General features: G+C 39.8%; 1 protein-coding gene across 1 annotated transcript in view; it reads right to left on the bottom strand.

Moving 5' to 3' along the window:
* Positions 1-366: 366 nt before the first annotated feature.
* Positions 367-17,306, bottom strand: part of SERINC1 (serine incorporator 1) — a 17,409-nt gene continuing 469 nt past the window's right edge. Inside the window, exons 2-10 of the mRNA XM_010585841.1 lie at positions 11,689-11,850; positions 10,188-10,381; positions 6,275-6,354; positions 5,942-6,079; positions 4,817-4,986; positions 4,602-4,692; positions 3,326-3,467; positions 2,985-3,215; positions 367-1,409 (exon numbers count right to left, since the gene is read on the bottom strand). Coding sequence (XP_010584143.1) covers positions 1,271-1,409; positions 2,985-3,215; positions 3,326-3,467; positions 4,602-4,692; positions 4,817-4,986; positions 5,942-6,079; positions 6,275-6,354; positions 10,188-10,381; positions 11,689-11,850 — 1,347 coding nt within the window. The 3' untranslated portion in view covers positions 367-1,270. The remainder of the gene's footprint in view (positions 1,410-2,984; positions 3,216-3,325; positions 3,468-4,601; positions 4,693-4,816; positions 4,987-5,941; positions 6,080-6,274; positions 6,355-10,187; positions 10,382-11,688; positions 11,851-17,306) is intronic.

The following is a 17,306-nucleotide window of genomic DNA, read 5'->3' as shown; positions in this document are numbered from 1 at the left end:
GCCAAAGGCTCTCAGGTCACTCCCAGTCAGGCTGCTCTAGTCTCAAGTTGTAGCAAGTAACAGAGAGATATAAATAATGCAGCTTACATACTTCAATTACAAAGCAGCAAGCACAAAAGCATTTAAGATTTCATAACTGCACAGGAACTATATGGTATTTTAATCAAACAGATTAGTGTCCTGTCTCCTGCCTAGAGTTAGACTTTCTAGGCTCAAGTCCATCTCTGGCCATGGACAACAAGCAAAATACCTAATACATTAAATGATTTCAGATTTAGAGCCCCAAATATATGAAGAAACACTTTTGTGGAAGCCTCAGTTAATGCAAACCTCCTTTAGTTACTGTAATTTTTCCTCTGCTGCTTCTTTAACCACAATACTCAAAAAATTCCTCTAAAGGGCTTACACAGTTTTCACCACTCGGCTCCTTGCAAACTCTGTGATTGTAGCTTAGCCAAGAAAGAAAGTGGCACACAAAACAGCAATAAATTACAGCACAGCTATCCCATTTAAACTACTTTAAACAAACAAAAAAATAATAATACATAGGTGTAAGTTGTAAACAGGTGCCTTAAAAACATGCTTCTGAGCATCTGGTACCAGGATGTTTCTCCCCAGGGTGTTTGTCCTTCCGTCTGCCACAGGACACATCAGACCCAACAGCACCAAGGAGGACATCAGCTCCTCTGCAGCTTCAGGTGCAGGTTTCCCCATTTAACATCTGTGCTAAAGGTATTGCTGCCCTCAGTGCAGGAAAAGGGCGGGCTGCTGGTGCCAGCATGCTGCAAGAGCTTCAGCGAACTCCAACAAGCAGAGTTTTGAGTCTATCAACGCTCACTCCAGACTTAATTTGGAATCAAGGCAACAGGGATCAAAGGCAGCCCCTCCTTTGCTTGCAAAGCCTGATCTAATACTGTTTTGTTACCCTAATTAACGCTTGCGCTTTCTTTCCTACAACTATTTAATGCAATTGAGGGGAAAAAACCTACTTCCAAAAGGTCCTGATCTTACATCTAATGCTCCCGAAGCTCCTATGAAAACCACCATTACAGCAATTGTCACTGAGCTCAGCTAGAAAAAGTCATTAGTGAAATGACAAGAGACATGATTCAAGGTAATCATGCAGAATAAAGCAGGGTATATACTACACGGATAGCACACGCACACATGCGTGTGCACACACATATTTACAACTGCACTATTATCTGGAATACTGTTTGTTTCATGGACACGGTGAAGCTAACGCAGTCTCCCTAGAGCGCAGCACAGCTTAGTCAAAGTCGCGGTTTGTGAGAACCAGTGGAGCAACCAGAGTCCACACGTAGAGCACGATGCCAATCCAGCTGGAAGATATCTTCACCCAGACAGATGGCCATTTGCTGGTCATTGTCTCGTAAGAAGAATCTGGACTGTTAAAGAAGGAAAGAAAAAAAATAAAGATAAATTTGCAATTTTTGTTTCAATATGACATACTCGTCGTAGTAAGCCACTCTTCAACAGTGTTTTCACAGTAGATCGTTTTCACTTCTCCTCCACCCCTCAGAGGACATCTCTACCCTTCTTCTTCCAGGCAGTTCACACCAATCTGTACAAGAACACCATTTGTAAGTTGGTGTCACAGGAAGGTGGAAAGCAACAGCAGCCCAGAAAAACAGTAAGAGAAGCTGTCAAGAAGCAGAAATAATTAGGAGGAATCTCTAAGCAAATCTGTGGAAAGGCAGGAAATGGATAGCATTTATAGATGCAAATAATGCACTTTACCTTGCCAAAAGACAACACCTAGAAGAATTAACAATCTTGACCCACATTGACCCAAGCAGGGCCACAAATCAAATCCACAGCAGGACTATTAAGAATTACTTTTGAAGGAAACACCTTTCTAGTATTGCTATTTTGATACAAATTGTCCTTTAACAAATTATTAGAGACCCTAATCTGTATTTTTAAATTCTGAAGAATACCTGCTCAAGCTGTTAACAACAATTCACACACAGGAGAACTATTTTACTGTGAGGGTTTTTTCAGGGAGCAGACAACCTCATCTCCTTCCACCAGGCCCCGTCACAGACTGGCTGAGGTCGGAAGGGACCTCTGAATGTCATCTGGTCTAACCCCCCTGCCCAAGGAGGGACACCTACAGCCAGCTAACCAGGACTATGCCCAGACGGCTTCTGAATACCTCCAAGGATGGAGACTCCACAACCTCCCTGGGCAACCTGTGCCAGCGCTCAGTCACCCTTACAATGAAAAGGTGTTTCCCGATGCTCGGAGGGAACCTCCCGTGCTTCAGTTCGTGCCTGTTGCCTCTGGTCCTGTCACTGGGCACCGCTGAAAGGAGCCTGGCTCCGTCCTTTTTACATCCTCCCTTCAGGTACTTATTTATATGCATTGATGAGATGCCCCAGAGCCTTCTCTTCTCCAGGATGACCAGTCCCAAATCCCTCAGCCTCTCCTCATGTAACAGATGCTCCAGCCCCTTCAACATCTTTGTGGTCCTTTGCTGGATTCTCTCCAGTGTCTCCATGTCTCTCCTGTACTGGGGAGCCCAGGACTGGACCCAGCACTCCAGGTGTGTCTCACCAGCACTGAGCAGAGGGGAAGGATCACCTCTCCCTCAACCTGCTGATACAACATGTCCTATCACTCCTTTTTCCATCTCTCTGCACCAGACATGGGCCTGGTGCTTACTTATCTTTAATTACAGAATTTAAGACTCTATCCTGCTCACTTCAGCAGGACGTATTTCAGGAGTCCAGTGAATCATGAGAATTATCCTAGAAAATATGACAGGCACCTGTGAATAAGGTTGGCTACTCCAATTTTCAAATATAATTCACTTAATACAGATCAAACAGTATACTTCCCTTAAGAAGTCCCATTCAAGACCTACATTCCTCACAGCACACAACTTATGCCTCCTTGTCCAGCAAAAGATAGCATCTTGTATGCTTGTTATTAGCACAATGTATCATCAAATGTAATACCTGTACCAGTTGGTAAGTGTCATCATGATATACAGCGATGCCAGGAAAAGCATGAAATGAAAGAAGGAGTAACTGTAAGTAACTCCATCCCTCTCATTATCTATGGCTCGGTGAACATCATCTCCATCATCAAGGGAGCCATCACTCCTGGGCATTCCATCCTCTATCAGTGTAGATTCATCACTGGTCAGCATCAGCTTGTTAACTTGGCTGTTGTTGGATGTTCGGATGCTGTATTTGACAGGAAAGGACACAGCATAGTTACCCAAATAAATACAATTTACTCTCTGACAATGAGAAGTAATACAAGTTAATAGGAAATTTTTTTAAAGGAATCTTACCTTGAATAGAGAACACACAGCAAAAACAAAACCAGTCCCACAATTCCTTGTGCATCCCACCACTGAACTACCTGACCTTGGGTTGGAATGGTGGTGCTATTGTAACCGATGATGCTCAGCAAACTTGGGTTACAGCGCCTATCTATGGGAGAAGTTACATTAGAACTTACATAAAACAAGAACAGAACAAATATTTAATAGTACATTTCCATGCTGAATGCACAGTAATAGAAAGGAACTTTGTGACTGTGACAGTCATGAAGTAAAAAAGCTTTGAATCTAATTTTAGCCTATCAAGTCTCTCTAAAGCAGGGAAGTGACAGTTTGCGGCATAAAAATCTGTCTCTTTGACCACATAAAAGGATTTTAAACTTATATAAGATATGCATCAACTGCTTTACCGTTCCACCTCATATAATAAGATGCAACAAAATAAAAATGCTCTGCATATTAAGCCTTAGAAATTCTACTACTACAAAACAAGTTTGACAAGCATATACTCTATAGATGGGGTACCAGCGTCATCCCAGAGTTGGAAAAAAATGCTACAAAGTCACTTTCGTATTATCAATGGTTCCCAACCCACGGCATCCACTGGTAACAAAGATGAAACAGCTGAAAGTAGTAGACAATCTTACTTCCCCGTAATTCCATAATTACTGCAGCAATTAAATATGACTCATACATATGCTGTTACACAGAAGCACAGAAGATTGTCCATGATTAAGATTAAAAAGCCAGAGACCCAATTAAAAACACCAAAATCAATATTTGACAGTTTACTTCAATCATGAGAATTTCTGAATTTTTTTAGAGATGCTCAGCTGTTTCAGACACAAAAAACATTGAATACATTTATTAATACATTTTTTTTTAAAATCCTCACTTTGGAAAAATATAATCAGTAGCATCTCAGTCACCAGGTAAGAAACTTGAAACTTGGTAGGGAGATGAACCTTCCAGACACCTTGGAAGAGTTGTGGTAATATGCAAAAATCTAAGCTTTAGAATACTGGAATCCTGCCAATAATAGGTAGAAGTTCTTCCATACAATAAATACAAGAGGAAATGAAAAACATGTTATCTTTGGAAGAACTATTTCTTTGGTATTATTACAGAAAGTTGGGGTGGGGGAAGAGAACACAAACTAACGAGTCCTGCCTCTAACTTGCATGCATTATAGCACCCCATTCTAATATTACCTTGCAAAAAGGTGAAGATAGAATTTACTGCTGAACTGGTTACCCAAAAAGCCATATATTGCTACTACACTTACCTGGTTCATTGGTCATAGCTGACCAAGTCAAATACATCGTATAAACTGTGATCACAGAAGACTGCAGCAAACCAGATCTTGGCTGAGATTCCTATACAAAATAGTCATAAACCAGCAAAGTTAGGCAAGTAAAAGTCTTGGGCACAATTATATTATAGGTTTCTGGGACTTAAAACACAAGAAAACCCTAAAAGGTAATAGATTTAAAACTATACCTGAATCTTCGGCAGAATTGACATTACGGAAGCACCAATACACAGCAGCATGTTAACACTGATGAATGTCTTGTTTTCAGAACAACCTTCTGGATGAGTGTAATAAACATAAAACAAGACAATAGCTACTAGAGACAGTAGATAATTGACAGCTGTAGCTGACAGCAGAGCTGTGAAAAGAGACAAAAACAGAGTTAAACCGGTTAATAATGGAGAGTATTAAAATTGAAGTAATATTGCATAATTTTCAGGTTTTGGATACAGTATACAATGATCATTTGAGAGCAGCTCTGGGCACTGAAATGTAAAGGAAGAAAGTTCTTCTCAATACTCTGAGGTGTTAAAAAGAAAGAACACAATAAATGGGAAGCCTGAAGCCATACTTGATTCTCCAGCCCTCCCACAGCAACCAAGAAGAACAAGTATGAAGGAATACAGTTATACTACATACACTTTAGCTAAAAGCTTAAAAAAGAAACTGAAGAACTACTTCTCCAACAGAAGGAAAAACAAAATCTCATTTCCAAATTCCATCTTATTAAAAACATTGAAGAGTGAAGTGCCATTGCATGAAGACAGGCCGTGCTGTCTTTTGAAACACATAAAATATCACATCTGAAATGCTTTATTAAAATTAGCATATCATTTCTCCAGTGTGATGACTTGTACTCTCCTTCACTATCCTGGCCTTTCACTCACCATATACTTTCAAAGAATGACCAACCGGCAGACAGAAAGAAAACAATTATTTGGGAGGCTTATGCTCAATATGAAGCAGTAACAGGCTAGTTAGTTTTTAGTCAGTGCTAAGGTGTAACAAAACCTGTGGATGGAAAAAAAAAAAACCACAACCCAAAACCCTACAATTGCCACTTCTCTGCTATCATAAACTGATGCCCTGCTCCCAGGGATTAGATCTTCTTACTCAGAGGCTGCTGCTCCCCTCCGTGCCCCCCTCCCCTTATTTAACTTGACATCAAAAGGACAGCAAGACAACGGAGCTGAACTACACCATCTGAGAAAATGATACTCATGCACCAAGCAGCCCTTCTGCACTATGGTAAAATGCACTACTCATGTAATGCACAATGAAATTGAAAACTTGATTGTAGTACAGTCCTTTACCTGCATACCAGCACCTTGAGTTTCCTTCCTCCATTTTTTCAACCCAAGATTCATTCCAGGAGTGAGCGAAGTCAATAAGCAAGACCAGCTGAATAAGAATAAAGCAGAATGCTCCAGCCATACCTACATAAAACCACACTAAAAGAGAAATAAAACAAAACCAGTTCAGAACCATAGATAGTTTACCACCCTGTCTTAATGTCCCTAGACACAGAAAAGTGCTATAGTTACACAGCTACAATTAAAACTGTAAGACAACAGCATGCACTTAAGTTTTGTTTTAAAACCAGTTATGATTGTACCATGATACAGTGGAAGACAGTATTCCCTTACCAGTTGTAAATGGTCCCTCTGGTATGAAGAAAGCTCCAACACTAATTGCGAGTGCTGTTGCAAATTTAAAGAACCAGAATCTAAAGGGAAATAACAAAAAAACAAAACAACAAAAAAAAAAGTCAGGCAACTGCTGAAGTCTGATCTAATTCACAGAACTTGAAAGTACACAAAATGATCATCCTTAAGAGTTGTTTTTTTAATTCACTCAACTCACTTCCTTTGAAGTAGGATAAAAATCTTACCTTATCTGCCCAAGAGTTTTGTTCTCCAGAAAATTATGCTTAAACTGTGCTAGACTGACACAGAGTTTGACGCATTTCCTGGAGATAGCTCACTTGTGTTACAAATGAAGCCAGGGTGGACTATAATTGAGTTGTGGGGTTTTTGGTTTTTGTTTTTTTTAAGAAGGTTTTTAACTAGAGCAGTGAGATTATTGAACTGCCTGCATATCAGAAAAAATGGTTTTAAAAAAATCCCTACCTGTTTTTAGTACCAAAACCAAAAAGGTAGAAGATCTGGTTGGTTCCTACAATGACAGAAAACATTATGCTGGAGTTCCCTACCAATCTTGATTCTCTTCCTACAAGAGAGAGATGTACAAAAGCCTAGATTCTTCCCACCTAACTTCAGACTCTTTAGGCCTACATCTGATGAGGATTTATCACAACAACAAAAGCCAAGGATTTATCCTTCATAGAAAGGACACAATCAAACTCTATGTTCCTGTTCCAGTTCAGTAGCACTCTTGGGTTTTTTTCCAGTAAAAGATACACACTCATGGACAAACAAAACAGATCACACATTTCCTAAAAAGCAGACAAGGAAATATCTTCCACGAAAGATTCCCCAAACTCACCTCAAATACAGACTGTGTACAAATATACCCTGCATAGGGAACTTCACATCAAGAAGTTATGCCAACAAAACTGTAAGAAGGTGAAGACTATTTTTTCTGATCACAGTGACAGGCAGCTCCAAATATAGGCACAGTACCATCTACATGTACTTCAAAACTGAATATAGCACAAAGGCATGTACCACAGCCCCGTGATGTCAAATACTTGCACAGTTTTCAAGTTTTATATCCCTTCCCATTTCTTTCCCATACTTTAAACAAGTTTAATCTCTCCTTCTGGCTGTTACAATCAGGTGATGGTGACCAGAGGAATGAATTCCAGTTCTGTGGAGAGGAACCGTGTCAGATGACACAAGTACAGAATATGGGAAAAATGGTCTAATTCACTGGGATATAGCCAAGTGTCTAAATGTACTTTGAAAGCTGAATTAACTTACAACATTTACGGTGTAATACATACCCCACTAAAACTAGTTTTTGAATCCACATGTGGAATTTTATATTTTTTTAATCAATGTCATTCTCAATTATAGAAATAAGAACAGATTCAAGTTTGTATAAATTTCATCTCTAATTCCAGACTTTTTTAAGGGATCTAAACACTCTACCCATATAATGTGCGTGACAGCCAAAAACAATACTGATCTGAAATAATACCTACAGTTGCTATGCATTCTGTGCAAGCCACCAGCAATCCTATGAATATAAGTTATTTTTTTCTATTATTATTAACCTGAGGCAAGAAACCATTCTGACTGCTGTTATAAAAGCAAAGAAGGTGAACATTGGCACTACACCACATTACTGGGCTTAATTTGCATGCAAGTATGAAAAAGTTAGTACATATACATGGCAAAACCTAATATTCTGAATATTTCAAACCACTGACAGGAAGATTACATGGCAAAGTATTACTGAGGATACATACAATTTCAAAAACCAAAAGCCATGGGTTTCATAAAGCTACCTGTAATGCATACTATTGAACCAACTAGTTATTACAGAAGTGTTGGAAGTAACATTATTAAATATTTTACCACTAACAGTTAACAAGTATCATCTTTCCTTTTATACTAGTGCTGACACTAGATTGACTAAGAAGAGTAAACTGCAAGGGGTTGCATAAATAGTAACAAAATTTGTACTGGAGAGCACAACTCCAGATAACTATATCAAGAAGATCCCAAACACTTAAGCAGTGGTTTTAGGTAAAAAGACTCTACGTCATATAAAAGGTGTCTTTTATTGTAACAAAAAAATCACCCCACAAAGCATTGATATAGAATGTACCTGAACCATTTTCTTCTTGTTTGTAACAAGTACACTCTCCTGAACAAAGCAGGGCAGAGCGAAAGGCTGAACTGAGTTACTGCTGCTAATGCATCCTAATACTGTAGCCAGCCTCTTTTTCTTTAGACCGAAACAAACAAAAGTAGTCAACAAAGCAATATTCTGCTCAGTCTTAATTATTTTCTTTTCTCCTTGTCCTGGTTTCAGCTGGGACAGAGTTAATTTTCTTTCTAGTAGCTGGTACTATGTTACGTTTTGGATTTAGGATGAGGATAATGCTGATAACACACTGATGTTTTCAGTTAGTCTAAACACTGCTTAGCAAGAAGTCAAGGGTTTTTCAGCTTCTTGTGCCCAGCCAGCGAGAAGGCTGGAGGGGCACAAGTTGGGAGGGGACACAGCCGGGACAGCTGACCCCAACTGGCCAAAGGGGTATTCCACACGACGTGACATCATGCCCAGTATATAAACTGGGGGGAGTTGGCTGGGGCAGCAGATCACTGCTCAGGAACTAACTGGGTATCAGTTGGCGAGTGGTGAGCAATTGCATTGTGCATCACTTGTTTTGTATATTCCAATCCATTTTTTATTACTGTCATTTTATTATTGTTACTATTATCATTATTAGTTTCTTCCTTTCTGTTCTTCTAAACTGTTCTTATCTCAACCCACGAGTTTTACTTTTTTTTCCCCCCCCCAATTCTCTTCCCCATCGTACTGGTTGTGAGGGGAAGTGAGTGGGCAGCTGTGTGGTGCTTAGTGCTGGCTGGAGTTAAACAACGACACCCCTACAGAAATAATTTGAAGTTTTTTCTCAGTTTATGCTAAACATGTTTAATGTTATTATACTGAATATAAAATAAAATTACTTCTTCATTTTTATGGCTTAGCTGTTCATAGCTTCCGTTAAATACAATCATCTTGAAAAAGTAGTAGTCTAAGCAATCAGTGTGACCAGCAAGACTAGGCACCATAAATGGTTTTATGCTTTTTAGTGCCATCCCCTATTACAAATATTTACATTTCCTTAGTTCAAGAAGCTACATTACACATAGGCTGAGCCTGGATGAAAACTACCAGTTGTACCAACCTGCAAGCTGAAATTTCACTATTATCTTCCATCTGATAAACCTAACTATAATGAAATGCCAAAGAAAAATTTACTGGGAAGCTCAGAAACTAAACACATAACTCACTCTTCTTTATGCAGAGGGGAGACTGAAAAAAACATAGCAGAGGGGGAAGAGATATGTTATGTATCTATATCAATATATAGATAACTGTGATAATCTTTAAAATAAAACTGTTCAGAAAAGAGCAAACCCTTACGAACATCAAAGTTAAGAGGAATGTAATCCCTAGAGGACAGATGAGGCTTTTTAATATTTCTCTTTGTTGAAAAAAAAAAAGTCTCAGTGGAGTGAAACTTGGTACCATTATTCATCTCTGAATTTTGTCGTCTTTGGACAAAAGCAGAACCTCTAATCTTGGGAAACCTCTGGAGAGGTTATACATTGCCATAGTTCAGGCTCTGAAAAGTGACAGCCATGTGTATCTTTTCCTCTTACAAAAACTAATCTGCTGTGTCTAAGAACTCTAATAACTTTGAATGCCCTCTACTGCAACAACCCTCCTCTAGCTACTATGAAATTGTTTGTGGAACAGTAAATTTGACCAGCATGCTCAGCCACGGGCTTTATTTTCACAGTAGCTGTATCTCATATGCAGACACCACCCATCTCTGTTCTCGTTTCTGTATCTTACCCATTGTGCACCGCTGCTCTTGGGTCGTTGCTGCTTTTCACTTTGATCATCAATAAGGAGAAAAGAAGGAAGAACATTGCCATACCAAAGCACACACGGTACACAGCTTTGTAACCAACTAGTACGTCGCAGTTCACGTGGCCATGCACACCAGGAATAGTTGTTCCCATTCCTCCATCACAAAATCCAGGAATCTGTGATAAATACAAGGGATACTTCAGTGATCTGTAAAAGGCCTCCTGTGAGTAAATATGTATTAGCTATTTATTAATATACAACTCATTAATATTGTAACGTTATGCAGCTATTAACATTGCTAGAATACGATACTGAACGGCTGTATTGTTAGTTATAGTCCAAGCAGAATATTAAACACACTCAAGGAAAAAATTCCCACAGGCAAATTCTAAACAAAACCAAAAATAAATCTTATTAACAGTAGTGGATTGTTGTTTTGTTGGGGTTTTTTTGTTGTTGTTAGGAATTTCAGAACTTCTCAAAGAAATGCAATTTTTACTTGCTGATCTGACTCAGGAGATAAATAAAAAATAATGGGATTTGGTACATTTCACTTGACAGTTACTATCAAGTTCATGACACAGCTAGGAGAAGGCAGCCTACTTACATCTTTTAAAAAGAGAAACAGCCTCCCCCCAAAAAGTAACATCACAATCAATTACAAGTATCTGTAACTTCCATATGAAACAGCTGAGAATATCCTTTCCAGTTATTACCAGGACATGAGCAACACCTTTCTGAAGTCAAATCATACTCCAGAAGGCTGTAATTTTCTTTCCTAGGTGACTAACATGGCTCTCACTGAAGCTCTAATGTGGTTACCATACCACAGTGAAATAAACATTTACAGATGAATGAATCATTGGGGGGGGGATCAAAAGCATGCCTAACAGAAGTTACTATCTACTAGAAAAAAAAAAAAATAAAGATAGCACAACAAAACTAACAGAACCAAAGCACAAGCAAACCCAGTTCAGTGAATCTATAAGCTCTTCTATAACTCAAATTATTACTCCATAATTTTACAAAGACTACCGTATCTTCATAACTAATAAACTGTAAAATCATACAATTAATAAACTGTATGGAATTTTAACTAGGACAGCACAATGAAACTAGAAGTCACCTTAGATTGTGGTTATTTTTCACTCTTTTATTAACAACAATCAAAATCAATCAAGTGCCACAAATACAAGTATCTCAATGATATATAATTTATAACTCCATATACATACATTATATTTTCTGCTCTGAGCTATTAAAGAAGAGGCACAACTTTATTTCTCAATAGTGCTTTTCATCTATGCAGTGATTGTCCCAGGAGTTCTTTGTTTATTTGACCTACAGTCAAATTAATGGTGACTGTGAAGCACAGGTGGCAGCACTTACAAATTTCCACATAAACCCCATGCTTTCAAGAGGTCATTTACAATTTTGTGTGACATGTGTTCTACCAAACATGTTAGCAAAGAAGTAACCTGACCTTCTTCAGCTGCTCTTCCATGCCTGGTATTAACATCACACAGGCAACACTCACGCCAAGAAGCAAAAAGAACGCATAAACCAGGCGAGTTATGGTGGAGTTGTTTCCACTGGGGCAGCATCGGCAGAGCAGGCACGGGGCACTTCCACATAAGCATGGTACCTGACAGAGACAGAAAATGAAACAGATTCTTTAAAAAGTTTTGCATTGCTAGATTTCAGTATTTAATCAGGCTCTGTAGATCATCAGAAGTTATGATGGAAAATGACTCATCCTATGCATCCCATCACTAGTGTGGACTAAGCCACTGCAACATGTTACAGAGCCTTCTAACAATCTTAGCAGCGTTTCCTAACGCACCACTGTACAGTGAAATTAGTGCTATGTCAAAAGTAATCATTTATCCATTCAGAGGAAATAAAGACTGGATTCAGGCTCATGTGTTCTCTTGAATTTCATTTAATTTCAGCTAAATGAGACGCAAGGATTGCTTTTAGTTAACAACTACATCCTCCTTTCCACAGCTGCAGAGATTAAATAAATATACCACAGAAAAAAAAAATATGAGCACAACTGCCATCTAGGTACACTTTAAGCATCTGGCAGAGTTGGACCACAATCCTCACTGGGGCCATGAACATCACTGGAGCACAAACAATAGGTAAAATAGCCTAAAGCTTAGGTTGCAAATTATTGCATATTTAGCAGCTACTCACATATCACATAATTCTGTTAGCTGGCAAAGACAACTTATGCAATGTAAAAGTTACAAATCTCAAGAACAAAGCAAACACACAGTACATGTATTATCATCGCTACCAAATATCAACAGTAAAAGTGAATAGGAATGCTGCACAGTTGCAGTACTACAAGGGAAGAAAACAGGACAAAGTTTACCTGTATGTAATTCTTAAACAGAAAATTGTGGGAAGAAGGAAAGGGAGCAGATAGTGCTATTTCACCGGGGGGGGCGGGGAGCAGGAAACTTACTTCACCCCTTTGCAATTTTCTGCCACTTGCCAAGTGACAACAATTCAGGAAGCGAAAGAAGGGCAAAGTTCCACATGTAAACATAAGCCAAAACAGGAAAGGTACAGTCAAAATGTTTTGGGTTGTTGTTTTGTTGCCTGTTTATTTTTTTAATTTACAAATAAATTACTCTGCCTAGAAGACATGGGAAATCCCAGTGAGCAGTGAACAGCTAGGTTTTGGGGGCCACATATTTTTCAGCTAAAGTAAAGTTACCAAGCAAGCACTGCCTTATCTGAGCTACAACAGAACACACAACCTCTGACAAAGATACTGAATGGCAGCAAAACCCAGCTTCTCCTCCAGCACCCACGCAGGGACACTTCCACCATGTGACGAAAGCCACAGGCGTTAATTACCGCAGGAAAGACACCCAGTCAGTCACATAAGAACATGACTAGTTACATTGCCACATGACCAGTGCATGTCAATCATCCAGTAGGACTGGCATGTGTCAAAGAGAGTTGTTAAAAGTGTAGTCATATGACAAACTAAAATGGCACCAGTCTGCTGCTACCAGGAAGACCCCAGGGCTTGCAGGGAAGAGCAGACAGACTGCCACAACGCTCTCGGCAGCCTCCTGAGAAGCCCTCAGGAAAAGGCTCAGATTATCTGTTCTTACAGGTTCAGACAGACCCACACACTGGACCCACAAACTGAGTCTTTTAAATAATTTCGTGTTCTTTTTGTACTTGTGATCCTTTCCGACGATGGAGAAGCCAAGAATTTTCACTCTATGCTACAGTAAAAGATATTATATTGCCCTTTTTAACCTCCTCCTCCACTCAGTATCGTTACAGTACAAGGAGTGTGAAGGTGTTGATTCCCTGAGAGGTTTCATCTCGATATAAGAAGAAATTTTTCACAGTGAAAACAATCACTCACTGCAACAACCTCCCCAAGGGCATGGTAGAGTCCCCATCACTGGAGGTTTTCAAGACACGACTGGACAGGGTGCTAGATCATCTCATCTAGGCTCCCTTCCCACAAAAGGTCGGACCAGATGATTGTTCGAGGCTGTTCTATGGCTGCAAGCAACTACATTAGGGGCATCTACGCTTAGTAAGCAGGAAATGTATAGCAAATATTGGCTTAGGATGCATCAGGATTTTATAGTACTAATGCATTACATTATTTCCTCCACACATACAACCCTTCGAGTGAAGAATATTTCTATTCTCTATTCAAAAAAATTACTTTCTTGAACTAATTCTGTCTGCATTAATATTTTTAAAGATACAGTTGAATAAAAGGTTGAATTTGGCAGAGTAGAACATAAGCCTAGGCTCATCTGCTGCAGCAAATTTGGTGCAAGGACCATCTGGCACAAAAGTGACTTCTCTGGAGAATCCCAGTCTTAAATTGTTTGTTAAATACCCAAGTAATTCAAGCAGCCTCCTCCTGAGTGCATCAAGGAGAACACAGGAATGCATGTTTCTAGAGACAGGGGAGGCTTACAGTGGCTGAAATAAAGAGGACTGTCTTTCCCCCACTGGGAAACAACGTGCCTCAAACGAGGCGATATACCTCCTTTAAGTGTCTGAGCTCCAACACTAGCTTTTAAAACGTTTTGTCCCCAAACGGCTCATCCTTACAAGCTGTGCTCATGCGCATCTCTGAACAAGAGCCCTATTGACAGTTAATACTATTTATACAAGTCGGCCATTTCTACAAGGAATCACACTACAGTCTAAGTCCCTCTTTCTTTTAGCAAGACAGAATAAAATATATACCATTCCAATAAAATATTATTATAGTACTACAGGCAAAAACACTTCTAACAAGTAACAGACTTCAAAAAGAACAGAGAGCAAAGAACATTTGGCCCATGGAACTGAGTTTACCAGCAGAGGAGACAAGAACAGTTTGTGTCACTTTATTCCTAAATTCAGAACTCGCCTCCTACAAAAAAAATACTACAGGGCAAACAGTAAGATACTACTACACAGATGAAAGCTTAACATTAACTCCCCAGGGGAAGCCCAGCTTAGTCAGAGATGCAGACAAAGAGTTACCCTGCAATGAGTTTTGAGCTTGCTTTCTTAAGGAAGCTCGGACAACAGTCACTAAGTCACAACTGCATAAACCTATTGCCATCCAGCAACTTTTGGACCTACCAAGCAGCTCGCATGCCTGCACATTTTTGAGAAAAATGAACAACTCAGTGTTCACTGAGGCAAAATAAGAAAAGATGACCCACACACCTATTCTGGGAGCAGCCAGCTAGGCAGACAAGTTAATTCATGCCTGCTAAACCAGTCACTTCATTCTCTAGGGCAGTGGAAATTGCAGGAGGAACACATAACAGGATGAGTATTGCAGGAGAGAGGATGGGAGGAAAAACCCCACAAAACCACTGAAAGTCAAGTGTTATTGCCCCTGATGCACACAGAACAAGTTTTTAGTATCAAATGTAATCTTCTTACTGGGATAATGACTAAATAATTACATACTAAATTCAGTATTTGCAAAAACACTAAGCCCCCCGCTGGGCCTAGTCAGGTTTTAGCTACATCATCCCTACTCATATGCTTAAAGGAACCAATTCAATCAAGATCTGTGCCTTGATACAGAGTATTAAAGTGAGCAAAACAGCAGCTGAGCTATTTCAGAGAACAATGCAGTAGAGGCAAGACCCAGCAGAGTGAAAATGGCACTGCCTGACCAATCTAGGTCGTCAGGATCAGAAGACTTTTGGTGAGATGACAGTGCTCTTAAGGCATTCCCCCCCCACACCTCCCTCTCCAACAGGCTCATCTTTGCTCTTAAAAACGCTTAACAGAAACACTGCCTGATCAGCGTACAGTAGGGCAGAGCTACAACCAGCAAGTAACACCACACAAAAAATCCAGACGAAATAAAGGTACGAGGCCAGATGCTGAGGTCATTTACCCAGAGCAACTCTGCATGGCACAACACACGGCCTTGCAGAGAAGCTACACAGCTAAAGCAACGCCTGCAGCAGCATCTTCCCCGACAAAAGAGGAGTAAGTTTCCTGGCCATGGCACAGTCTGCGCTAGCACAAACTCCACTACATCTGGCCCCCCTGCTACCTCACCCTCACAGTTTGTTTCTCTTTCAGAGCCACAAATGGTGTTTATACTGACATATCCTTAGAGATCAGCACAGACAGATTTCCCCTATAAGAACTGTTGTATAGGCTTTAAGTGCTGATTAGCTGTGGTTTTAAATCTGGAAAGAAAATCAACACTTTAAAGCCATCAGGAGAAAAAAAACCCACCCAAATACAAAAAAACTGATTTGTTGGGGCACTTTAAAGGAAGGGGTGGGGGTTAGTTACCCACAGTAAATCTGGCTTAATCATGATTACATGCTCATGTAAATCATTTTGTCTAAAAGACCATTAGCTGAATTTCTCTGTACAGAAACAAATACTCAAAACCAAGAGCAAGTATACAGGGATTCTTCATGCACTACAAACACCAGTCAGTCAGCAGAAAGGCTGTTTATGCACTTGAAAACGCAGTATATATTAACTCAAGTATTTGAATTAAAACCTATAGTTATACTGTCGCTTAGTATTTGACAATAATTTAAAATGTTAACTATATTCACCTAGTAATTAAAGCCTAACTGGCTAATCCATTACGTAGCGTTTAAAATGTTAATTAAAGCAAAATGAACACTGACAGTACTTTGTTAACAGGATACTGTCAGTGTTCTAGTTGCTTATTTACATGAGTATCTGCCTGGAAGCTTAGCTCACACAAATTTATCAATTCTAGGATGACTTCCTAGAATTTGTACAGGAGATTAAGGAGTCAAGTATCATCTCTCTAATTAAATATCACTCTGTACTAAGGGAACCAAAGTCCATCTATTTTGATAGCACAAAAAATAGGGGCTTAAATCAATATGAGGTTTTGTTAGACCACCAAGTCGTGTGTATGAACTGCTTAAATATACGTAATTTCATTTAATCCAAGTATGGTACAATATTTTTGGTATGGAAAATTCAGGTTTTCACAATCCCACTGACATTTTTAAGGCAAATGTCTCAAGATTCACAATCCACCTGACTGCATCTATTTGCATGGGGACTAAGCTTGGAAAGACATATCACCACTTAAGGATAAAACAACAATGCCTGAACGAAGGACTGCCATGCAGGATCTCTACCACCTTCTCTGTGTAGTGCCAACAGTTTTCAAACCATCTCAAACTCCTCTTTCCCACTAAGGAAAAAAAACACCTGACGATGCTCAGCATGGTGGTGACGCACTGCGCGGTGGGAAAATGATGGCTCGATAAGACAAAGATGCTACAAAGGGCGGAGCTGCTCAAGACAAAGCCGTAAGAAAGAGGAATTAAATACAATCATCAGGATCAGGGAAACACGCGAGGTTTGTTTCCCCCCCGAAAAAAAACGCCGAACTTCAAAGCATTTAATTAGGTTTTGACTCCTTTACAGGCTCGGGGAGGGGGAATTTCGGCGGAGACGGCGTCACCTCCCACACCAAAACGCGGATTCAGCGGCGGCCAAGCAGCGCGACGGGCCGCTCTGCCTGAAGGAGCGCGAAGCTCCCCATCGCCCCAGCGGATCCCTGGGGACCCCCGGAGAAGCCCG

The sequence above is a fragment of the Haliaeetus leucocephalus genome, unplaced genomic scaffold, assembly GCF_000737465.1.
Source record: "Haliaeetus leucocephalus isolate CR32 unplaced genomic scaffold, Haliaeetus_leucocephalus-4.0 Scaffold130, whole genome shotgun sequence".
Taxonomy (NCBI): Eukaryota; Metazoa; Chordata; class Aves; order Accipitriformes; family Accipitridae; genus Haliaeetus; species Haliaeetus leucocephalus.
Note: the sequence above shows the minus strand (reverse complement) of the source record. Positions and strands in the feature narration are given on the sequence as shown.